The 25,410-nt window shown below is 42.6% G+C and overlaps 2 protein-coding genes across 2 annotated transcripts in view; one reads left to right on the top strand and one right to left on the bottom strand.

The window, feature by feature from the left end:
• The first annotated feature begins 4,871 nt into the window (after positions 1-4,871).
• LOC116319375 (E3 ubiquitin-protein ligase TRIM39-like) lies at positions 4,872-6,581 on the top strand. Its single transcript, XM_031738675.2, has one exon. It carries the CDS (start codon positions 4,872-4,874, stop codon positions 6,579-6,581), a length of 1,710 nt encoding a protein of 569 aa, XP_031594535.2.
• A 12,305-nt stretch (positions 6,582-18,886) lies between these two features.
• Positions 18,887-25,410, bottom strand: part of LOC120440666 (NACHT, LRR and PYD domains-containing protein 12-like) — a 50,717-nt gene continuing 44,193 nt past the window's right edge. The window contains exon 8 of the mRNA XM_039613635.1: positions 18,887-19,859. Coding sequence (XP_039469569.1) covers positions 19,303-19,859 — 557 coding nt within the window. The 3' untranslated portion in view covers positions 18,887-19,302. The remainder of the gene's footprint in view (positions 19,860-25,410) is intronic.

The raw sequence follows: 25,410 nt of genomic DNA on the forward strand, positions 1-25,410 counted from the left end.
TTTGTTTCTGTCTTGTTCAGCACGTTGGTCTGCCTGGTGCGTTTTCAAAGTGCTATATAAATAAACGATGATGATGATGATGATTTTAGGGTTAGGGTTAGCTCATGTAAACTCAGGACTAACCCTAACCCCAACCCTTATAATATGTATTACACTGTAAAGTTAAAACTCAGAAAATACTGACTAACAATATCAACTAGTTTATTGTCACCTCTAGCATGAACCACTGCTTCATACCACAGCATTTATACCCCAAGACAATTTTTCTGACTTGGGTCTATAAAATCTCACTATCTGATAATTCAAATCCAAACTAGCAGATCAGGGACTAACCGGCTTTTTACATTTTTTTCTTTTTGCCTCAGTGAGCTCATGTAAACTCTTTGCCCTTTGGGGATTTGAATCTGTTAATATCTGCTATGCACTTTCACCTTAACACCAAAATCAAAATCTCATGTTTCATATTCCTAAATATTACAGCCTTGGAAAGAAGAAGCTTTGTCAGATTTATATTTCTTCATGTGAATGCAATGCCAGGGTTCACAGATGACTGATTTTAATTTCTTTTAGTGCTACAGCGGGTCATTTACCACTTTCACTATAATTTAGTGTTGGTGTTTCATTTCTCTAAGACCTGATTTTTGACAGAGAAATGAAACCAAAGAATTCCTGTGAAGCGAAACTCTTGAAAATAAACCACTCCACATTCCTGTAATGTCAAATGTCTCTGGAATGTAAACAGGAAGCAGAACTAGAGGACTGATTGGATAGTCAGTGTCAGATTAATGTGTTTACGCTGGCAACAGGTGAGGAGCAGGATTTTGAATTCTGGATTTAACAGGAAGCCAATGAAGGGAAGCCAAAACAGGAGAAATCTGCTCTCTCTTTCTAGTCCCTGTCAGGACTCTTGCTGCAGCATTTTGGATTAACTGAAGACTTTTCAGGGAGTTTTTAGGACTTCCTGATAATAAAGAATTACAGTAGTCCAGCCTGGAAGTAATAAATGCATGAACTAGTTTTTCAGTGTCACTCTGAGACAGGATATTTCTAATTTTAGAGATGTTGCACAAATGGAAGAAAGCAGTCTTACATATTTGTTTAATATGTGCGTTGAAGGACATGTCCTGGTCAAAAATGACTCCAAGGTTCCTCACAGCATTACTGGAGGCCAAGGTAATGCCATCCAGAGTAAGAATCTGCTTAGATACCATATTTCTAAGATTTTCAGGGCCGAGTACAATAACCTCAGTTTGATCTGAATTAAGAAGCAGAAAGTTAGCGGCCATCCAGGTCTTTATGTCTTTAAGACATTCCTGCAGTTTAACTAATTGGTGTGTGTTACCTGGCTTCATGGATAGATAGAGCTGCGTGTCATCTGCATAGCAGTGAAAATTTATGCTATGTCTTCTAATGATACTGCCTAACAGTGTTGGTCAAGTTACTTGAAAAAAGTAATCAGTAACTAATTACTGATTACTTATTTTCAAAAGTAAATAATTACTTAGTTACTTTTAAAAAACATGATTTACAACCTGAATAGGTGATAAAGCGATAGATCTTTCAGCCCAATTCTACTTTTTCTGCATAATCCATCATACAAAATGTAATAAAATGAAAAAGTCTCTTTTTAAAACTTGTTTTATTAGTTTTAATCTTTTAACTTTATAAATCAAGCAAAAATTAAATTATATGCAACATTCTCTGACTGGAAGAAATTTGTTTAACATTTAAACCTATTTTCTGCACATTCCAGCACATAAAATAAAATATGTTTTTGTGTTTACACTCACTCTTTCAAATAGATGCAAGTAAAACACAGCAGAAAATAAATAAAATCAAAAACTCAGCGGTCCTGTTGCTCTATTTTCACCTGTAAAGCAGGACTGGGGTAGGCGGAGGTTTACCCTGGTGCAGGTGTGCTGCGGCGGTCAGTTGAAGAATCCATGAGTTTGTCTGTGAATTTCACATTAAGTCGTAGCGCACTCAGTGCTTGCTTGGAAGTTTAGGGGTTTTTTCGCTGTAAAAAGACGTTACCCCAGCGGCGGGCTGGGGTGAGTATCTTGGTATCCCCTCGGCTTCCTGCCGGTATGTTGGAGTTTCTCCCAATGGACAAGAGGGTTTGTTCCCTTCACCTCTGGGTCAGACCATCGTCTGTGCTTATGCGCTGAGTGGCGGTTTAGAGTACCCAGCCTTCTTAGAGTCCCTGGGTGGGGTACTGGAGGGGCGTGATTGGGAGGAACAGCCTCCCAGATCTGAACCCAAGCGGTGTTTTGTTATTGGACTTCTGTGCAAACCACAGTTTGGCCATAACAAACACCATGTCCGAACATAAGAATGTCCATAAATGCACGTGGCACCCGGACACTCTTAGGCCACCGGTCGATGATCGATTTTGTAATCGTATCATCAGATCTGCGGCCATATGTTTTGGACACTTGGGTAAAGACAGTAGCTGAGCTGTCAACTGATCACGACCTGGTGTTGAGGTGGATCAGGTGGCAGGGGAGGACGCTGGACAGACCTGGCGCGCCTAAACGCGTAGTGAGGGTGTGCTGGAAATGTCTAGCAGAGGCCCCGGCCCACAAGCTCTTCATCTCACTCCTCCGGCAGAGCTTCAACAGCATTCTTAGGGAGACTGGGGACATTGAGTCCGAATGGACCTTGTTCAGCATCTCCATTGCTGAAGCCGCTGCACTGAGCTGCAGCCGCAAGGTAGTTGGTGCCTGTTGTGGTGGTAATCCCCAAACCAAATGGTGGACACCAGAGGTGAGAGGAGCCACCAAGCTGAAGAAGGAGTCCTACCGGGCTTGGTTAGCCTGTGGGACTCCAGAGGCAGCTGATAGGTACTGACAGGCCAAGCGGAACGCGGTGCGGGCTGTGGCTGAAGCAAAAACTCAGGTGTGGGAAGAGTTCGGAGAGGCCATGGAAAAAGACTTTCGGACTGCCTCAAAGAGATTCTGGCAAACCATCAGGCGACTCTGGAGGGGAAAGCGGTGTTCTACCAGCACTGTGTATAGTGCGGGTGGAGTGCTGCTGACTTCAACTACGAAAATTGTTGGATGGTGGAAGGAATACTTCGAGGACCTCCTTAATCCCACTGGCATGTCTTCCGTGGAGGAAGCAGAGTCTGGGGACGAAGGGGATGACCCGCCAATTTCTGGGGGCGAGGTCACTGAGGCAGTTAAACAGCTCCTTGGTGGCAGAGCCCCTGGGGTGGATGAGGTCCGCCCCGAGTTCCTGAAGGCTCTGGATGTCGTAGGGATGTCTTGGTTGGCACGCCTCTGCAATGTTGCGTGGAGATCAGGGGCAGTACCCCCTGGATTGGCAGACCGGGGTGGTGGTTCCTATCTTTAAGAAAGAGGACCGGAGGGTGTGTTCCAACTACAGGGGGATCACACTCCTCAGCCTCCCTGGGAAAGTCTATGCCAGGGTGCTGGAAAGGAGAGTCCGTCTGTTAATAGAACCTCAGATACAAGAGGAACAATGCGGTTTTTGGCCTGGTCGTGGAACACTGGATCAGCTCTTCATCCTCTCAAGGATACTCAAGGGTGCATGGGAGTTTGCCCAACCAGTCTACATGTGTTTTGTGTAGTTGGAGAAGGCATTTGACCGTGTCCCTCGCGGGGTCTTGTGGGGGGGTGCTCCGGGAGTATGGAATGTCTGGCCCATTGCTACGGGCCATTGAGTCCTTATACAATCGTTGCAAGAGCTTGGGGTGGATAGCCAGCAATAAGTCGGACTCGCTCCTGGTGGGTGAAGGGCTCCGCCAGGGCTGCCCTTTTTTCACCGATTCTGTTCATAATTTTTATGGATAGAATTTCTAGGTGCAGCCAAGTGCCAGAAGGTTGTCACCTGGGTGGTCTCAGGCCATGGTCCTTGGCCAGAAAAGGGTGGAATGCCCACTGCGGGTCAGGGATGAGGAGTTTAAGTATCTCGGGGTCTTGGTCATGAGTGACGGGAGAGGGGAGCCGGATTTGTGAGGCAGCCGCAGTGATGCGTGGTGAAGAGAGAGCTGAGTTTAAAAGTGAAGCTCTCAATTTACTGGCCGATCTACATCCCTACCCTGTAGGTAGTGACCGAAAGAACGAGATCGCGGATACAAGCGGCGGAAATGAGCTTCCTCCGAAGGGTAGCTGGCCTCTCCCTTAGAGATAAGGTGAGAAGTTCGGCCATTCGGAGTGGGCTCAGAGTGGAGCCGCTGCTCCTCCACATTGGAAGGAGCCAGTTGAGGTGGTTCAGGCATCTGACAAGGATGCCTCCTGGGGGCCTCCTGGGTGAGGTGTTCCGGGCATGTCCCATCGGGAGGAGGCCCCGGGCAGACCCAGGACATGCTGAAGAGATTATATCTCTCGGCTGGCCTGGGAACACCTGGGTGTTCCACCGGACAAGCTGGAGGAGTTGGTTGGGGAGAGGGAGGTCTGGGCTTCTCTGCTTGGGCTCCTGCCCCTGTGACCCGGTCCCGGATAGGTGGAAGAAAATGGATGGATGGATATTGGAATCTATTAGATAGATATGATACAAACCACTGCAGTGCAGTACCTGTAATACCTACAGCATGTTCTAATCGCTCTAATAGGATATTATGGTCAACAGTATCGAACGCTGCACTGAGGTCTAGCAGGACAAGCACAGAGATGAGTCCACTGTCAGAGGCCATAAGAAGATCATTTGTAACCTTCACTAAAGCTGTTTCTGTGCTGTGATGAGCTCTGAAACCTGACTGAAACTCTTCAAATAAGCCATTCCTCTGCAGAAATGTTTGACTTGTTTGTGTATTTACTATGTATTGTTTTTTTTCACATGAAATAAAAATGTAATGTATTTATGAAGTTTATTATTAATGCTCCGACTTCTGTTCTCAGAGTGCAGACATGTCTTCCACCAGCAACCTGCGATCTGAAGATCAGTTTCTGTGCTCCATCTGTCTGGATGTGTTCACTGATCCGGTCACCACACCATGTGGACACAACTTCTGCAAAAAGTGCATCACTCAGCACTGGGATGTTAATCATAAGTTCAAGTGTCCCTTGTGTAATGATATTTGTTTGAGTAGACCTCAGCTGAAGATCAACACCTTCATCTCTGAGATGGTTGCTCAGTTCAGACGTGAAGCTCAGCAGAAAGCCAGCAGCAGCAGCTCGGAGCAACAAGCTGCCAAACCAGGAGAAGTTCCCTGTGACGTCTGCACTGGAACCAGACTGAAGGCCCTGAAGTCCTGCCTGGTGTGTCTGACCTCCTACTGTCAGACTCACCTGGAGCCTCATCTGACAGCTACAAGTCTGAAAAGACATCAGCTGATTGAGCCTGTGGAGAACCTGGAAAACAGGATGTGTAGGAAGCACGATAAACATCTGGAGCTGTTCTGTAAGACCGACCAGACATGTGTGTGCGCGCTCTGCTCTGTTTTAGATCACAAGAACCACGAGTTTGTTCCTCTGAGAGAAGAATATGAAGGAAAGAAGGCAGAGCTGGAGAAGACAGAGGCTGAGATTCAGCAGATGATCCAGAAGAGACGACTGAAGATTCAGGCGATCAAAGAGTCGGTGAAGATGAGTAAAGATGCTGGAGACAGACAGAAAGCAGAAGGTGTTCAGGTCTTCACTGCCTTGATAACCTATGTTAACAGAGACCTGATGGAGCTCATAAAGGAGGTCGAGGCCAAACAGGAAACTACAGAGAAACAGGCTGAAGGTGTCATCAAAGATCTGGAACAGGAAATCTCTGCGCTGATGGAGAGAAGCTCTGAGGTGGAGCAGCTCTCACACTCTGAAGACCACCTCCACCTCCTCCAAAGCTTCTCCTCCCTGAAAGCTGCTGCACCCACCAAGGACTGGACAGCTCCTTGGTGGGTGGAGAAGTGCATGGACAGAACTGGAGAGGTCAAGTTCTGTCAACCATCATATGAGGGGACTGTGGTGAGAGCTGTGGCTCAGCTGGACGAGACACTCAGGAAACTCATGAAGAAGCTGTTTGAGGCTGAACTGAAGAGAGTCCAGCAGTATGCAGTGGATGTGACTCTGGATCCTGATACAGCACATCCTGACCTCATCCTGTCTGACGATAGAAAACAAGTGAATCATGTTGATGTGAGGAAGAATCTTCCGGACAACCCAGAGAGATTTTCTCAGTGTGTTTCTGTTTTAGGAGAGCAGAGTTTCTCTTCAGGCAGATTTTACTTTGAGGTTCAGGTTAAAGGAAAGACTAAATGGAGTTTGGGAGTGGCCACAAAGTCGATCAACAGGAAGGTAAAAATTGCACTCAGTCCTCAGTATGGCTTTTGGGTAATACTGTTGAGAAATGGAAATCAGTATGAAGCTTGTGCTGACCCCGCAGTCGATCTCTGCCTCCAATCTGGTCCTGAGAAGGTGGGGGTGTTTGTGGACTATGAGGAGGGTCTGGTCTCCTTCTATGACGTAGATGCTGCAGCTCTGATCTACTCGTTCACTGGCTGCTCCTTCACTGAGGAACTCCTCCCGTACTTCTCTCCTTGTATCAGTGATGGTAGTAAGAACTCTGCGCCTCTCCTGATCACTCCTGTCTGGGACATTGACCGTCACTACTATTATTATTATTATTACTAATGTGTTATTTGATTCTGTATGAACCAGTCAGTGATACTCAGTGATTATTTTCCCTTTTCTCTTCTAATGATTATTTATACTGGTCTAATGTAAATGATGAATAATAATAATAATAATAATAATAATAATGATGATGATGATGATGATTCTACATATTTTGTTTTTTTATTGATTTTTTTTGTATCTTTTAAACTTTTTAAAAACATTTGGAGTTTTATACATTTTCTTTTTGAAGGTGAAAGGGAAAGTCTTCAAACCCACCATACTTATGAGACACCATTCTGACTTTAAACCAGGGCTCTTAGCTTGTACGTTCTGAGTTGAAGTGTATGACCTCAGCAGTGATGTCAACTAACCTGCAGCCTTCTTCTTTGGCCTGTTATAGTCCCAAACTTTTTATCTACCACATATTCCATACATCAAAGAGCAGGTGCTTTCAGACACTCTCAAAAAGTTATCTTTGTAAAATACAGTGACTGACAGAAAGTAAACTGGGACCGAGAATGTGTGGACTGCCCTCCAGCTTTCCAGTTTACTCCAGTGTTAAACTCTCTTCTGTCTGTTGAGCAAAAACACAAACATAGTAACTTTAAACCAGTGACACAGAAACCACATGTTGCTAACCTGCTAACCAGTCTCATCTGATCTAAAGTAATCTGAATTAAACTACGATAAAAAAAAAAAAACACGTAAGTAAAACACAAAGAATCAAGAAACTGTAATAGGAGCTGAGGTTATAAAATAAGTGCATCATGGGACAGAATAAACAAGTGTTAAAGATTCCAATCATTGTTCTTCATGTTCATGTACATTTTTAATGTATACTGGGTGTCACTTATCTTTAAAATGCTTTTGAAAAGTTACAAAACTCGACATTAATAAGAATGCAAAGCAGGTTCAACAAAGCCAGCTAATCTTTGTTTACTCAGGTTCTCTGCACACAAAATGTTTTTTTTCTGCATTGAATTAAATGTATTTACACTGTATACTTTTTGTAGAATGATAATCATAAATACTAGAGGAACATGTCTGTGTTATACATGCCCATGTTGCAATATTTTGGGGTGGTAAATGTTGTCTATATAAATAAACAGACCTACAGGAGTCATTGTTTATTTGCAGTACTGCCTATTGTACTACTACACTCATCAGTCAGAAGCTGTTCATCACCATTAAGTCTATATTGAAAAATTAGTTTGCATAAAATTACATGCTGGAAAAAATATAATAAATTTGTTTATCTGACTTTAAACTTTTGATATAATCTTTCAATATAATAAGCTTCACATCATAACTTAATGTGTCATATGATATAATAAACTGATACTGTAGTATTAATACAGTAAACATCACAGTATCAAAATCTCAGTTGTTCTTCTTATGAGGTTAAAATGATATAATAATAATATTGTAATTGTATAAGGCAGAGGTCAGTAACAGGGGGACCACGGTCTGGATTCGGATTCTGTTTAAACTGTTGCAGCTTTTCTGATCTTTAGCGTCGTGGCTCAGCATCTGAAGAAATGTACAGACCAACTGGAGGCGAGTTAGCCATCCCACATGATACCACTCGGCAAATCAGCTCTTAGGATTCCTAGCGGTAAACAAAAAACAATATACAAATACTTTGTTACTGTACTTAAGTACAGGCTGTGTAAAGACATTCTAGCACATAACAGCAAGATGTTAGCAGGCAGGGCATACATGGAACACCATAAGCAAGTGGCCGGCATAGTATACAGAAAGAGCTGAGCTCAGTTTGGCCTGGAAGTCCAGGAAGCCAAGGTGAACATGTTTCCCCGGTGCTCGCCTCACTTCACTGGCTCCCAATCTGCTTTAGAATTAAATACAACATTTTATTGATGACTTATAAAGTGCTGAACAGTCAGCCTCCAGAATATCTGTCTGACTTACTGCAGCCTTATATGCCCCCTAGAGCTCTAAGATAAAGTGATCTCTTGCTCTTGGCCACGTCTAAGTCGAGACTGGTTCACAGAGGTGACCGGGCGTTTGCAGTTGTGGTGCCGAAAGTGTGGAATGCTTTACCCCTTCACATTAGAAAGGCCCCGTCCATCAACCTTTTCCCATCTTAAAACACATTTTTACTCATTGGCTTTCAACGCTGCATGACAGTTACCTATCTATCTACTTACTCATCTGTTACCAGGTTTTTGTTATTTGTTATTGATGTTATTTGTTACTGTGTAATTTTTATCTTTGTACAGCACTTTGGCCAAAATGTTGTTGTTATTAAAAGTGCTATATAAATAAAAAATAAAGTAAAGTAAAAGTAAAGTACTCTCAGTGGCAGGGGAACAATATGAGAACAGCACCACCAAGGCTGGAGACGGAGCAATACTGGAAGAGCATATGGGAGAAGGATGCAAGAATTGCATCTCACTGAGCACTCCTCCTTCAGTCGTACTTGGGGCTTGGTACCTAATCTCAGGTGGAGATGATGACAACTGGATGGTGGCTGTTAATTAAATGAAATTTGACGTTGTTGAACCTGCATCTGTTATCTTAATGCAACAGACTTTGCAAGTTGCCATTTGCTTGTTCACAGTCTGACTCAAGGACCTGTGCCCAAATTTAATAAGGAATGGTGCAGCTCCAATATGCCTGACACCGGTCAGTGTTTTAATTCTGTGGTCCCTTTCCAGTGTTGGAAAGGTTACTTTTATAATGTATTCCACTACAGTTTACAGAATACATGCCCTAAAATGTAGTTTGTAACATATTCTGTTAAGTTACTCAATGAGAGTAATGTATTTTAACGTATTTTAATTAAAATTTTTAATCAGATTCATCACAGGGTTACTGTGGGTTAATTTTGATTAATCACGATTAAATGTGATTCATTTTTAATCTATAATAATCGCATTTCATATTGCATGAGCAAACAGACTCAAAACAAAAGGGAAAATATGCACACTTAACATGTTTGTTGAAAATTCATGTTAACAAAAAACTCTGTAAACATTCATCCACTCTCTCTGTCACTCTTGGGAAGGCACGTCAAGTCCTTGAAACGAGGAACCAAAGATATATATATATCGGCCCTGCGGGCGGTCTATCCTTCAGGCTCGGATCCTCTAACAGAGGCCTGGGAGCTTGAGGGTCCTGCCCAGTATCTTAGCTGTTCCTAGGACTGCGCTCTTCTGGACAGAGATCTCCGATGTTTTTCCTGGTTCTCTGCTGGAGCCACTCGCCTAGTTTGGGAGTCACCGCACCTAGTGCCACTGGGACCACTGTTACCTTCACCCACCACATTTTCTCACATTACCTTGGTACTTCACAAGCTTCTTGGGTTCCTTCTTCATAACCAGATTCTTACTCTGGATGGCATTACCTTGGCCTCCAGTAACACTGTGAGGAACCTTGGAGTCATTTTTGACCAGGACATGTCCTTCAACGCACATATTAAACAAATATGTAAGACTGCTTTCTTACATTTGCGCAACATCTCTAAAATTAGAAACATCCTGTCTCAGAGTGACGCTGAAAAACTAGTTCATGCATTTATTACTTCCAGGCTGGACTACTGTAATTCTTTATTATCAGGAAGTCCTAAAAACTCGCTGAAAAGTCTTCAGCTGATCCAAAATGCTGCAGCAAGAGTCCTGACAGGGACTAGAAAGAGAGAGCAGATTTCTCCTGTTTTGGCTTCCCTTCATTGGCTTCCTGTTAAATCCAGAATTGAATTCAAAATCCTGCTCCTCACATACAAGGTCTTAAATAATCAGGCCCCATCTTATCTTAATGACCTTGTAGTACCATATCACCCTATTAGAGCACTTCGCTCTCACACTGCAGGCCTACTTGTTGTTCCTAGAGTATTTAAAAGTAGAATGGGAGGCAGAGCCTTCAGTTTTCAGGCCCCTCTTCTGTGGAACCAGCTTCCAGTTTGGATTCAGGAGACAGACACTATCTCTACTTTCAAGATTAGGCTTCAAACTTTCCTTTTTGCTAAAGCATATAGTTAGGGCTGGACCAGGTGACCCTGAATCCTCCCTTAGTTATGCTGCAATAGACGTAGGCTGCCGGGGATTCCCATGATGCATTGAGTTTTTCCTTTCCAGTCACCTTTCTCACTCACTATGTGTTAATAGACCTCTCTGCATCGAATCATATCTGTTATTAACTTCTTGCTCTCTTGCTCTTGACGAAGGCGGTCGCACTTTTCTCCTCCTCCTCCTCTCCCTTAGCTTCCCTGCTTAGCCTCTTGTGTCCTTGTCTTGTCTCATGTTTTTTGTATTACTTCTCCCTGGAACACTCTCTCACAGTTTTCTAAAACCTAAAAGAGGAATTATGGATTTGATCAACTGGTCCCTGAATGCAATTGACACCCCTTTCTCAACGAGAAGTCTGGGCTCGGGTGAGCCTGAGTGCTGAAGATATCTTCCTATTCGGAACCATGATAACAGGGTTCTTGCTGATTGGAGCTGGCTTGGCCCTGGCTTATCGAAGAATTAAGAAAGCGGAACCGGCTGTTCAAACCCCCACAAAGCTGCCCGCTGGGATTGAAACGATGGGAGAGGCGTGAGTTTCTCAAAATGGGCTCGTTGAGTGCAGCACGGATAAGATCTTGGAGAAGCTTACGGCTGCCGTGAGTTCTCAGAATCGGCTCTTTGAGCACAAGAATGACAACATCACGGAGCGCAAGTTTGATAACATCATGGAGAAGCTCACGGCTCTCCAACGGGAGACTGAGTGACCAGTGTCGGACTGTTAGAACAGCTTTGAAATTCATATGAGTTGTTTGCACTAAAGTAAAAACCACCATCACTTCATGCGGAGACCCTTTCGGCGCCAGCTGCGGTCTCAAGGCTGGAACTGAACAACAACACCCTGATAACGACTGTGTTTAGACTGTTCTTCCCATTCTATGCAAGCCCACCTGGGTTGGCTGGAAGACTGTTTACTTAGCCTGGCAGGGCGAAGGACACTGTCTCAGCTGAACTCTGGACACATGCACACACACATACACACACACACACACAGACATATATACACATGCAGACATACACTCATCCCCCTTCCCCCTCCAAATGCCTTCGACGCTTATTCCCCTCCGATGCTGACGGTGGATCAAGGAGACCAGCGCACAGGCTGCAGGCCCGGATGTACTGTCTAAATCGGCTGTCTCTCACCCTTTACCCACCCCTGTTGCTTGTCATGTGTTTCTTTGGTGTATTAAGAGTTTTTTCATGTGCAGAGGTGTTTTTTCTGTTCTCAAACTGATCTCCCTGTTGGAGCTCAGTCTGGGGGGAGGTTTTTTTTCCCTCCTTATCTTTCCTCATTTTGTGCTTTTTCCATTGTTATACCCCTCTGACCTGTCTTCCGCATGTGATGTTTTTGTGTAATGTATGTATGGTCGGAGGGTAAGATGGCACCACCATTGCGTACAATAGGTCGGCAGCCTTAACATGAAATTTCCCCTTGTGGGACTAATAAAGGTATATCTTATCTTATATCTTATCTTATCTTAATCTCTGTCTCTCTTCCACAGCATGTCTTTATCCTGTCTTCCTTCTCTCACCCCAACCAGTCACAGCAGATGGCCCCGCCCCTCCCTGAGCCTGGTGCTGCCGGAGGTTTCTTCCTGTTAAAAGGGAGTTTTTCCTTCCCACTGTCACCAAAGTGCTTGTTCATAGGGGGTCATATGATTGTTGGGTTTTTCTCTGTTTGTATTATTGTAGGGTCTAGCTTACAATATAAAGCGCCTTGAGGCGACTGTTGTTGTGATGTGGCGCTGTATAAATAAAATTGAACTGAATGATGTTCCTGTGATTCGGAACCGCTACATCGATCACTACGGCAGTCTTCTTCTGTTTGTCTACCACCACTATGTCCGGTTGGTTAGCCACCACCATTTTGTCCGTCTGTATCTGGAAGTCCCACAGGATCTTAGCTCGGTCATTCTCCATCACCCTTGGGGGCATCTCCCATTTTGACCTTGGGACTTCCAGGTTATACTCGGCACAGATGTTCCTGTACACTATGCCGGCCACTTGGTTATGGCGTTCCATGTATGCCTTGCCTGCTAGCATCTTGCACCCTGCTGTTATGTGCTGGATTGTCTCAGGGGCATCTTTACACAGCCTGCACCTGGGGTCTTGCCTGGTGTGATAGACCCCAGCCTCTATGGATCTTGTACTCAGAGCTTGTTCTTGTGCTGCCATGATTAGTGCCTCTGTGCTGTCTTTCAGTCCAGCTTTGTCCAGCCACTGGTAGGATTTCTGGATATCAGCCACCTCCTCTATCTGCCGGTGGTACATACCGTGCAGGGGCCTGTCCTTCCATGATGGTTCCTCGCCTTCCTCCTCTTTCTTGGGTTTCTGCTGCCTGAGATATTCACTGAGTACTCGGTCAGTTGGGGCCATCTTCGTGATGTATTCGTGGATGTTTCTTGTCTCATCCTGGACTGTGGTGCTGACACTCACCAGTCCCCGGCCCCTTTCCTTCCGCTTAGCGTACAGCCTCAGGGTGCTGGACTTGGGGTGAAACCCTCCATGCATGGTCAGGAGCTTTCTTGTCTTTATGTCAGTGGTTTTATCTCCTCCTTTGGCCAGCCTATTACCCCAGCAGGGTACCTGATCACGGGCAGGGCGTAGGTGTTGATGGCCCGGATCTTGTTCTTATAGTAAATGGTAAATGGACTGGTTCTTATATAGCGCTTTTCTACTCTATCTGAGCACTCCGATGAATGCATCGGAGTGCAACATGGGGTTAGTGTCTTGCCCAAGGATACTTGGCATGCAGACTGGTGGAGCTTGGCATCGAACCGCCAACCTTCTGGCTAGTACCTGCGCTACTACCTGAGCTACAGCCACCCCACCTTACCATTCAGCTGACATCTTTAGGACTTGCCTGACCCTCTACAGGTACTTGGTGGTTGCAGCTTTCCTAGCGGCCTCGTCATGGTTCCAATTTGCCTGTGGGATCCCCAGGTACTTGTAGCTGTCCTCTATGTCTGCAGTGTTGCCTTCTGGCAGTTCAATCCTCGCAGTTCTGACTACCTTCCCTCTCTTTGTTACCATCTGACCACATTTCTCCAGTCCAAAAGACATTACAGTGTCATTGCTGTATAGCCTGGTAGTGTGGATCAGTGAGTCGATGTCTCATTCACTCTTGGCATACAGCTTGATGTCATCCATGTACAGCAGGTGGCTGACAACCGCTCCATTCCGTAGTCGGTATCCGTAGCCAGTCTTGTCAATGATCTCACTGAGGGGATTCAGGCCTATGCAGAACAGCCTAGAACAGTAGCGGCGTTACTTTTTTCAGTAACGAGTAATCTAACTAATTACTATTTCTATCGTTACAACGCCGTTACCGTTACTAACAAGAAAATGCCGTGCGGTCCGTTACTATCTTTCAACAAAGACGTTTGAAGCTGTTTTCAGCTTACCGCATCTTATATCAGTTGCACGGAAGTAGCTGTAAGTAACCTGGGCGCTACAGCTTTAAGCAGCTGCGCGCTCCCGCGGACGGCAATCACTTTCTGCCTGACGATCACTTTTTGGCACAACACCTGGAGCTCAGGGGGCAAAACAATCGCATGAGTGCTGCTGTTTGACTGAGGAAGAATAAAGTAGTCGTGGTAAGTCAATCACATGACCACTTCAAGATGACAAAGCAACAAGGTGATATATACCAGTTTTTAAATTGTGTTGATAGTAGACTTGTAGTCAAGACCGCCTAAACCGAGACCAAGGCAAGACCAAGACCAAGTGGAGACGAGACCAAGACAAAAAAGTCTTTAAACTGCAGCCAGATGCTGCTTCGTTTACGGGTGTCAGGCGTATTTATGTGTTTTTGCTTTCGCACAGCCCTCCTCACCGCTGTCTACTGTCTCACTCACTTACTGAGAGGACAGACGCACGCTCCACTTGACTGTCGCGTCTCTCACCCTCTCTGTTTTTCACATAATGATATTATCTTATATCCTCGCATGTGATTGGCCACAATATGGAGGGATTGGAGCATAGCTGAGCCACTGTGTGAGAGCTGAGCAGCCAAAGGAAATTAAGTGAGGGTAGAAATGACTGAAAGATTAATAGGCTCTGTTTTGAATTTTGTTCAAAAAAGAATGACTTCATATAGGAAAAAAATATATATCACATATGCAGGACACCTTAAACTAGTTTTTTAATTAAGCAGCAAGGCAGAACAAAGTCGGGCCTGTATCAAGACACAGGGACTAAACCCCAATTCAACCAGACCCAGAACTGATCCGGAATTAAAACAGGACTACAACAGTTCAAAATCAGGACTACTTAGGACTTAACCAAAACAGAACCAGAATCCAAACTAGATGATACTAGCACTAAAAATCATCATAGACCTGCACTACACTTATTTTTTTAATTCTACCAAAGTCCACTATTTAGATTCAGAAAAGTTTATATAATTATTTAGCCTTGTTGTGCAAACAAGCCTGCAAAACTTAATAAATATAGAATTTGAAAAGTAACAAATGGTATCTAAAAAGAAACACTAGGCACTCGATACATGTTCTGATGAGTTTTGGCAAACAACCATTTGACTAACATGTGTGTCTCACCTGCTCTTGTTCCATCTCCTCTCTGTTCCTCTCTCTCTCCTCTCTGTTCCTCTCTCTCTCCCTCTCTGTTCTGTTGAGTGAGTTTCTCTCTCGTTTATTTCCTCTCTGCTCCTCTCTCTCCCTCTCTGCTCCTCTCTCTCCCCTCTCTGCTCTCTCTCTTGCCTCTCTGCTCACCCTCTCTGTGTCCTCTCCTCCCGCCTCTCTCTCTGAAAAAACTGACCCGCCTCTCTGTTCTCTCTCTCAGACCTCTCTCCTCTCTCTCTCCCTCTCTGTTCGTTTAAAGTACTCTCTCTACCCTCTCTGCTCCTCTCTCTCAGGTGAGCCTCTCTGCTCTCTCTCTAGCTCTCCTCTCTGCAGCGCTGTCTCTCTCTCCTCTCTGTTCCTCTCTCTCTCTCTGTTCTCTCTCTCCCTCTTTGTGCTGATAATCATCAAATATACAGTTGAAACCAGATATTTAAATTCTCTTCAGATAAAAACACAAACACTTTTTTAATTGTAACATCAAATCAGACTAAATGTTTATTTTTTTAGATTGATAAATATAAAAAACACATTTGTTAAATTTAAGAGTAAAGAGAGAAATTGTCTGTATTTCTTAATTGTAAATGGCACCAAATTGTATTCAAAACCGAGCCACACTTATGGAGCTCCACAGTTCTTTTCCTGGTGTTTTGGTTGATATCTCTTGATTTTCCCATGTCAAAGAAACAGGCTCTGTGTTTTGGGGGTGCCTTACATGCATCCACAGGTGTGCCACCAATTTACTCACATGGACTCTAACGCAACCAAGTGATCAGTTTGATATCAATCTTTTGTGATACACCGTCATATTTACATTATTTATACAGTACGAATGATTTGCTTTGGTACCTGGTCAAACTTAAGCTCTCTTCTGTCTGCAGCAAACTCTCAGGCAGCAGCTTCTCCCCCCTCACTTACATGCATAAGTACTGTGCTCAGTCGCCCGGTGTCCGAGCTCGGCTCATACCAAAATTACTTGGAATTTACGACGGTGCGCTCTGTGCTTCGTGTGTTATTTTTGTTTTATACAGTTGTCAGTCAGGCATCTAACTAACAAATTACACTCCAAAAGACCCCATGCTTCTGAAAAAATGACCCAGAGTCGTGATAAACAATATATACGATGCGTTTTTTCCTCAATAGTTTTGTCACATTTAACGTCTAAGGACAGCGCTAGCAAGCACTCTCTGCTTATGAGCAAAAAATAAAAAAACAAAACAAAAACAGCCCTTTTGTGTTGGTGGAAAAATGCACCATGTCGACCAATCAAAAATGATATGGCAACATCACATTTGGTTGTTTAGGAAGAGGGGGAAGTTTTAGGAGTGACGGCGAGAGAGAGAGAGAGAGAGAGAGAGAGACAGAAAGACAGCAGAAAAAGAGAGAGAGCGAGTTTTGAGATGTGAGAGATTTGTGACGTTTAGCGTGTTTGCAGTGTGTAGTTAGTGTGTAGTGTTGTGGATAGTTTTGTGTTGTGTGTCAGAACAATGAGGCAACTGCTTAATATTACAGGTGCTGCCAAAAAGCCACCAAAGGCAGATTACAGTGTAAACGCTGTCTGCAGGTAGAAACAGGAGCAGTGACACACCTGCTGCTGTCAGAAGTGCAGGCTGTGATGTTTATAGTGGACAGAATTATTTATTTCAGTGGCACAAATAATTTTTTTGACATCTTATTTGATACAGAACACCTGATTGTTCTGTAAATAGTTTGAAATGGCTGCAAATAACTTTGATTTTAAAATTTATATTCACATTTAAAGTTATGAAATGTGATTCATTAACCTATTTGGACCTGGCGTCTACATATGTGGACTTCACATTTTGGTTTATTTAGACCAAAATACTCAATTTTGCTCTACAAGGGCCTGATATCTACTTGCGAGGACATTATACTGCTACTGTTCTATTGAACTTTTAAACGAATATCCTCATATGTGGATCTCATTTTTCTTAGAAACAAAAATCAGGTAAATTAAAAATTTTACATTCATCAGGTCCCAATCAGCCCAAATATCAAAGAGAAATTAAAAATGCATGCCATGGAAGAGTTCGGATCCTAGGAGGTTAAACATGTTTGTAGTTGTTACAGTAGAAAATTTAACTTTTCTACTCAGACTTTATGTTTTTTGACTGATTTTAGATCAGTTGTGTTAATACAGTATGTCAAAATGAAAACATAACTGTAAATTCAGACACGTGAGGTTGTGCTGAAAAGAATGATACCAAACAAGGCAAAGTAAATCGTTTTTATTAAGGTGAAATGTAGAGGAAAACTATAATTAATTACTTTTTCAAAGTAACTTGCCCACCACTGGTTGTACCTCATCAGTCTCTAGCTGTGAGAGCAGTCCCTTCTTCCGAATGTTGGAACACTGAGCTACTAGTTGTTATGCCGTCAATGTGGATGTTGGGTATGGAAGAGTCCACAGGTCCCTCATCCTATTCATGTAACCCCTTCCACTGTGGTTACTTGTGTAGAAGAATTCCAACAATGCCCTATTTTCGTCTCCTGCCCACCGATGCCTTCTTCTTCCAGTTGCCCACTTCTCATCAGGGCGTCCTGGTGGAAGTATCGATATTTCAGGATTGCTCCACACATCACTACCCCTCAGTCAGTGAGTGAGATGGGGGGTTTTTTCTCTCTTTTTTTTGCCCTTTATCATCGTTCCTCTTCCCCGCTGTTTTTCTTTCCCTTTCTTTCTCCCTTTTCTTTCCCCCAGTCAGTCTGTCCCGTGTGTAGCAAGCGAAAATAAAATAAAATAAACAAAAAAAAGTAAAGGTGAATCAAATAGACCAATACGGCAAGGCCGGGATGGTCCATTTGGTAAAGTAAATCCATTGGGCATCTTTCTTCGCCTTTAGACAATAATTCTGATGGCAAAAGAACCAAACAGGACAGGCGGGGGGAAAAAAAGAGTGAGATGGTAGACAGCGGTCAGTACATAGCAAAAACCCATAAATATGACTGACACCCGTAAACGAAGCAGCATCTGGCTGCAGTTTAAAGAAGAAACAGATTCTAGCTAAGAGGAGAAACTACGTCAGCCCATCCAAGCTGAGGCATTTGATTTTTCTGAACCAGCACTGAGGACATACGGTTTGGCTGCTGAGTTTGGTTCTGTTTCTGTTCTGTGGATTTGTTTTAGGCTTCTAATAAAAACATTAAATGCAAAAGGGTTTATCAACACAAATAAAATAAAAGCTCCCAAAATATAAATACAGAAAATAAATATATATACATATGTTGTTCCTAGAGTATTTAAAAGTAGAATGCGAGGCAGAGCCTTCAGTTTTCAGGCCCCTCTTCTGTGGAACCAGCTTCCAGTTTGGATTCAGGAGACAGACACTATCTCTACTTTTAAGATTAGGCTTCAAACTTCACTAGCCCTATCACTGGTTATTGTTAATCTCTGACTCTCTTCCACAGCATGTCTTTGTCCTGTCTTCCTTCCCTCACCGCAACTGGTCATAGCAGATGGTCATCAAACCTGGTTCTGCTGGAGGATTCTCTGTTAAAAGAGAAATTTTCTTTCCCACTGTTTCCAAAGTGCTTGCTCTATATTACTATGATTGTTGGTTTTTTCTCTGTATGTATTTTTGTAGGGTCTATCTTACAATATAAAGCACCTTGAGGCAACTCTTGTGATTTGGCGCTATATAAATAAAATCGAAATAAAAGAAAACATTGGAGCAATGATCATTTTATTGCTGAATCACACAGGAAATGAAATTTATTGTCAACAAATTCTGTCACTGGTTGTAAAATAAATGGAAACAGATAAATATGATACAAAGCATTTGCATTGTGGTAATATAGACCTATGCAAAGAACATAAGCTAGAGAACAGCATTACTTTGTAACACTCACTTCAAGCTGTCTACCTCCATACAACTGTCTTTAGTACAACTGACATTGTAGAAATTATTCATTTTCCATTTGTTAATAATGGTCAGTCTGGTCAGAGAGACGCGACAGTCAAGTGTTACTCACAGTCAATTTGTGGAATCTTATTTCTGGTCTAAAGTAAAATTATTGATGGTGTTTGGAAAAATATTTTTTAAAGGAGTTTTTTTAATGTAAAATATTTGTCTGAATAAATCTGTGTCATTGTTTCTGCAAGTCTCCTTCCTAAAGTGAACACAGAGACAGTGAGGAAGATCTAAATAGCCTAAATCCAGGATAAAGAGTCTCAGTGAAGGTGGTGTTGAAGGTGTGGAGATGGATCAAGGAGTTTAAGGAGACTCTGTAGAAGGACAGAGTCCCAGCAGGACAGTCTACATACACTGCTACTCTGTTTGAGGTGGAGGAGGCGGAAGAGGAGACGAAGGAGGAGGAAGAGGTAGAGAGGTCTGTTCTAGTGTTATTGTGCCAAACAAAGTAACCATCTTCAGAGCATCTCAGACTCCACGACTGCTTATTCCACCCAAACCAGCAGTCTTTGCTGGCTCCTGTCCTCCTGATTCCTCTGTAACTCACTGCTATGTAAACCCAACCTTCCCACTCAACCTCCCAGTAACAGCGACCAGTCAGCCCATTTCTACACAGAATCTGTTTCCAGTCGTCAAACCTCTCTGGGTGATCAGGATATGGCTGCTCATCATCCACAAATGCCACTTTAGTGTTGTTGCCGAACAAGATGAGGTTTCTGTTTGCTGTGTTTGGGTCCAGTGTGAGTTCACAGGAATCTGAGAGAGAGAAGAATCCTTTATTATTTGACATGGTGCTATCAATACTCTATCTATAAAACCACAATTTTGCCTGATATAAATTTGGCAACAATAAAGTGTGGCTATTTTCTTTTGTCAAGTACTCTGTAGAAATACTGACTTGATTACTTCTACATTCATATATTTCTTGATGCATGCTCAATCATCCAGGTACGTAAATCCCAAAAAGTTGTGGTGAAAGAAAAGTGAAAGACCATCTCTGAATCGAGGAGGGGGCCTAAGGATACATCTTTTACCATCTTACAATGCTGTGATTGCAGTCTTTGATCAATGGTCATGATAATTTGCATATTAATGATCAAGACCTCACAGCCCATTGTTCATTGCTAATTTCAGTCATTGTGCAAAAGTACTGTTTATAAGGTTGGGGAAACCTGCAGTCAGGATGAGTGATGAAACGATGAAAACGCTACATCCAGATGACCAACTTTTTGGGGTACATGAATACAGTTGAAATTTCACTGTGAAACAACATGGATAAAAAACAAAGGTTCTATTTCAAATCAGGGTAAATTTTATTCAGTCTTTGGTCCTTAGTGAGGGACCATATGAAGTACAGAAGACCTGTAGAAAATCTACTGAATATATTACTTTGCCTGGACTAGGGTTACCTGGGCCCCTCTCTAGAACCAGGCCCTTGGGAGAGCTTTGCCTCAGTGCAGAGCTCCACTTCTGGAACACGACTCTTAGAGAGGGAATAAATTCCAGATGGTTAATAATTTGTTGGGATTTAGAGATTCTTTTATTGCTGCCATATAATCTGCCTTATGATAAATGCATTAATAACATGTTCTACAGTATTATTTTATCAGTAATATTGTTTACAGGGTTCATATTGCATTGAATATGTTTGTCATCACATTCATTCTATTCACAGGTTGAGTTCATTCTATACACAATGCATAACTGTGCTTGTTTAGAGTTGATGTTCTATCCAAGAGGGTTTTAAGCTTCACTGGTGAGAGTGTCCAGGTGATACATGTTGAGGGAAGATGAGAACATAGCAGGTTAATTGCATGCATGCTTACAATACACATAAATCTAGTAGCAGGCCTGAGCGAAGGCCCAAGTGTCTTCTGCTTCTTATTTGAGACCTGCGCCAATTTAGTCTACTTAGTGATTGAGGACGAGGGTCCATTATTAGCCCTTAGAGACCCTGAAGCTTGAAGTTATTACCTTAAAAGGAAGGTGTTATCAAAGAGAAGTTATATGTCTGTTTATAGTTATTAGAGATGTACAAGATGTACCCTTGTCTGTAAACAATGACTGGACATAATGTATTTTGACCTGTATTGACGTGTATGTGGGGTGTGATCCTCTATGCTATAAAACCAGAACTCAGTGTATTTTTGTCAGAGCAAATAAGCCATATGCTGACGGTTGTTCTCCGTTGTCAATAAACTCATCGTTTGATTGTACTTTTCTGGGCCTCCGTCGTTTGTTGTCTGGTCTACAGTTGACCGATCTCGCTTCATTTGGTGGAGGATGCGGGCAACTAAAGATCAGCAGTAAGAGGTACAGGTGTTTGTTGTCGGCGGAGGTCGAGGCCAGATCAGGTGATCGAGCGGCAGACGCCACGGTGATGGCTTGACTATTGGGCCCGCAAAAGGTAAGGCACAAACCTCTTAAACTGAAATTGTGCTGTAGTGGATTATAATTCTAGAATATGTAGTCAAGTGGTCATCCGTTGATCTCTGTTTTGAGTTTTGTTTGAAACGAAAACCTTTGTTGCAACGAAAGTGAAACTTAAGAGTAGTGTTGTGTTCACGGTCGCTCGGAAAAAGCAGTACTGAGCTAAAAGTAACTAGAGATTGAGCTGTGATTAAGGAATAAAGAGATTATAAGTGTCTAAAAGTCACGGAGCCGGAGGACTCCACCCCGGGAAAGACGTTTCCTGGGTATTAAACTGGGGAAGGGCCCCACTGAGATTTTGTGGCCTCAGATATAGCCCTGGTGATCGCAGAGGATCATTGTTAGGGAGACACTTAATTGTGAGAAAAAGAGTAAAATACCGGACGCAAGAGTCCGAGGAAGTTGATATATGATTTAAGAGAAACTCAGGTCAGCCGTAAGCTTGAGGTTTTGCAGTAAAGCCAGCCGAGCAGTAAAGTGAAACTAAGGTCTGTTGTGTTGAAGTAACTCTGAGAATAAATACTGTGAGCTATGAGAGACGATTAAAAGTATTAGCTATGCATTTGTGGACCCGCTGTGGTCAGTGAAAAATTTGTGGACCCGCCGTGGTCAGTGAAAATTTGTGGACCCACCGTGGGCCGAGAAAAGCTGTGTTTTGTTGATATTCCTGGAGAATTTGCAGACCTGTTGACGTCTCTTAAAGGCGAGCAGCGGTGTGTATATCCGGGTTGTAGGGACCCACTCATACAGCTGGAAACCGTGGACGTAAGAAACTCTCTGCAATGATTTAAGTGCCAGCCGGTTGCAGGCTGTGTGTGTGAGAGGCTGTAAAAGTCTCTTTTTCCGTCTTTTTGCTGGGGAAAAGTGCGCAGTTAAAATTTGGGTGCGGTCACTTCCCTTTTAATTTTAACAAAGAATAGATACATTGATTAAATGAGGGGTAGATAAAGGGCATGCTCATTGTGCCGTTGTTTCATTATAGGTGCTTGAAATAGACAGTGAGAGGCCCCGGGGATCCCATTAAGGCTGCTGAAGCATTTTCCTGTTTTGTGAGCGTGCCTTTGGTGATTTTGAAATACAGTATCACTGGACAGGGTGATTCTAATATAAGAGTTATTTTAATCCAACCAGAAACAGAGTAAGAAATAAAGCTGTGAGCCTCCTCCTGAGTGGAGAGAATTTGCAGAATTTTTGAGTATCTCTTGTCAAAGAAAAGGGAAAAGAGATTCTGTGTACGGCAGACCGTGAAGTTTCTAGATTAGATCAGAGAGAACTAATGTGGCCGAAGGTTGGATCTGATATGAGGTGAACAGAGGACCGGTCTAAAAAGATTAAAAGGTACGCACAAACCTGTTCAATAAGCAAATTTGTGCAAATTGACTGAATTCTAAATTATCTGTTCGCTGAGTAGATGATCTTAACTACTAAATTGGCGCAGTAGGGTAAAACTGAATTCTCGAGAATAAAGTAAAACATCAAGTAATGAATGAGTAACTTGGAAGTAATGAGAAGCTTTGAAGCAAGGATAATGAAACTTTGAGAAACAGACAGTACTGAGTTAAAAGGTTATATGGTATTTCATGGTAAAAGAGAAAAAGAGACCAATGCATGTTTAAGAATAGAAGAATATAAGAGTTATTGGTCAGCTTATGGTTTAATAAGTGTCAAACTCCTGTACCGCTTTGAGACTTCAAAGAGGAGCTCCGGCGTGAGCATATGTCAGGTGGTGTTGCCGAGAGTTGTGGGCTCGGTGAATAGCTAATGATCAAGAGGATCATTTTGGGAGACGCTCATTTGTAAGTAAAAGGATTAAGTTCGGACGAGGAAGTCCGACAGAAAACACCTGGTGCTGTCAGGATGTTTAAGTGACACAGAAGTTCAGAAAATCGAGTCAGAAATGGTTTTGTGGCTCTCTTGGTAAACTGATTTTGAAGGAAAATCAGTGTTTATTGTGCTGAAGTAACAGATCCGCGCGGTCTGACGGGAAGAATCAGCTGCACAATTCTGAGTGTGCAGTGTTGTTGATATTAACAGATCCGGCGTGGTCTGAGGAAAAGAAATAAATCGGTTAATGGCTGATATATTTATATGAATTTTGGTGGATCTGCTGAGGTCCAGAAAATAATCAATGCGGACTGTGTTTGTTCGAACGTTGATAAATGATCCAGGAAGAATTGCCCTGGGTCTGTGTCTGTGTGTGTGTTGTTCAGTGACAACATGCACAGTTTAAAATTGGGCGCTGTTCCTTCCTCTTTTTGGTTTCAAAACACAAAGGCTGTTGGATGAAGAATTACTGTGTGAGGAACGGCTTCACTTTTGATTAGGGAAATAATATGCTTACTTTTGGGTTTATGAAGATCTCGTAACAATCTGGGGGAGATGCCGGGGTAAAAAGAGTGAGCTCGGACGAAGGGGTCCGAGAAAAGAACACCGTGAGTTGAGCAAGGTGTTTAACTGACTCAGGATTTCAGAGAATCGAGTCAGCTGTGATCTTGAGTTTTAAGGGTAAGTTGATTTTAAAGGAAAATCAATGTTTACCATGTTGAAGTGATTCTGATGATATTACTAGATGTGTTGTGATACAAGTAAAGAATAAGTTGTGTAAAGGTGAACACACGATTGTGTTGAGATGTATGGATCGGCTGCGGTCCACCTGATAAGTTAATACTGGGTAAACTGAGACAATAAACTGTTTTTAAATCTTCACTGGCTGCAGTGAGATAAGTGTGCTGAAGATTACTGGACCCAGCGAGGTCCATATGATGAAGTTCTTGGGCAGATAAATGACAGAAACAGTTTCTGAATTTTGAGAATTCTGAAGCACTGAGGTTGAATCTTCTCTGTGCTTGGTGTGCTGTGTGGACTTATATCAGAGTTATAAGTCCAAAGGTTATGACCTGGAGGTCATTCATGGTGTTTAAAGAAGAACAGGAATTAGAAAAGGATATTTCATGTCATATTTTGTGTAAATTGAGGAAAACTCACCACATGTGTTCACCTTTTTTCATTTAAAGGGACACAGACATTAACACACACACACACAGTACTTGGGTGTGAGTTACTTCCTCTTTTAATTTTAAACTGCAACACGTGTTCATTGAACTAGAATTTCAGCAGTGGATGAGACAGGATTTAGGTTAGGGCTAGTTAAAGATAAAGATGACCTTTATTAGTCCCACAGCTGGGAAATTTGTTTTGTTAAAGCAAAAGTGCAAAGTTATGCAGCAGAAATTAGAAAACACTGGAATGCAATAAAATAAAGTAGAATAGAATAAAATAGAATACCAATACTATATACAGCTGAGTAAGAAAATACAAAATACAACTTTGTCAAAGAAAGAATTGCACATATAGCAGTCTTATTGGACGTATGAGGGTTCTGGTAAAGTACTAGTTCTGGTAAAAGTAAAACTTAGGTTTAAAGTTTTATGCCCTGGAGGCCAAGAGTCGTGTGTAGAGAAGAACATGACTTAGAAACGGACATTTAAGGTCACATTTCGTCTAAGATGGGGAGAATTGTCCCATATGTGTTTATTTCTCTTCTTTTTAAGAGGACAGACGCACTGAGTGTTGTCTACTTGCTCTTTCTGATTCTAAGCAAGCATGTTTGATAAAATACTCTTAGGAAAGCGTATTTTGAGTGCTTCTAAGTGTGTGAATGTTGTGAGTACTTGATTTCAATGATTCTGTGTGATTTGTACAAAATAATAAATAAGTAATAATAACTCATAGGAGAGTGCGTGAATAGAGGAGGCCTGAGAGAGTGTGTGTGCGTCAAACAGGAAGTCTGATTATAGCTGGGGAGAGACGTTGCAGCATGAAAACAGAGGAATTAGAGACTGAATGTCTTAAGAAAAAGTAATAAAATATATTAATT

This window comes from Oreochromis aureus, linkage group 6 (genome assembly GCF_013358895.1).
Source record: "Oreochromis aureus strain Israel breed Guangdong linkage group 6, ZZ_aureus, whole genome shotgun sequence".
Lineage (NCBI taxonomy): Eukaryota > Metazoa > Chordata > Actinopteri > Cichliformes > Cichlidae > Oreochromis > Oreochromis aureus.

What these genes read in the sequence shown, in the direction of transcription:
- LOC116319375 (XM_031738675.2), top strand. Translation starts at nt 4,872, where the DNA reads ATGTCTTCCACCAGCAACCTGCGATCTGAAGATCAGTTTCTGTGCTCC.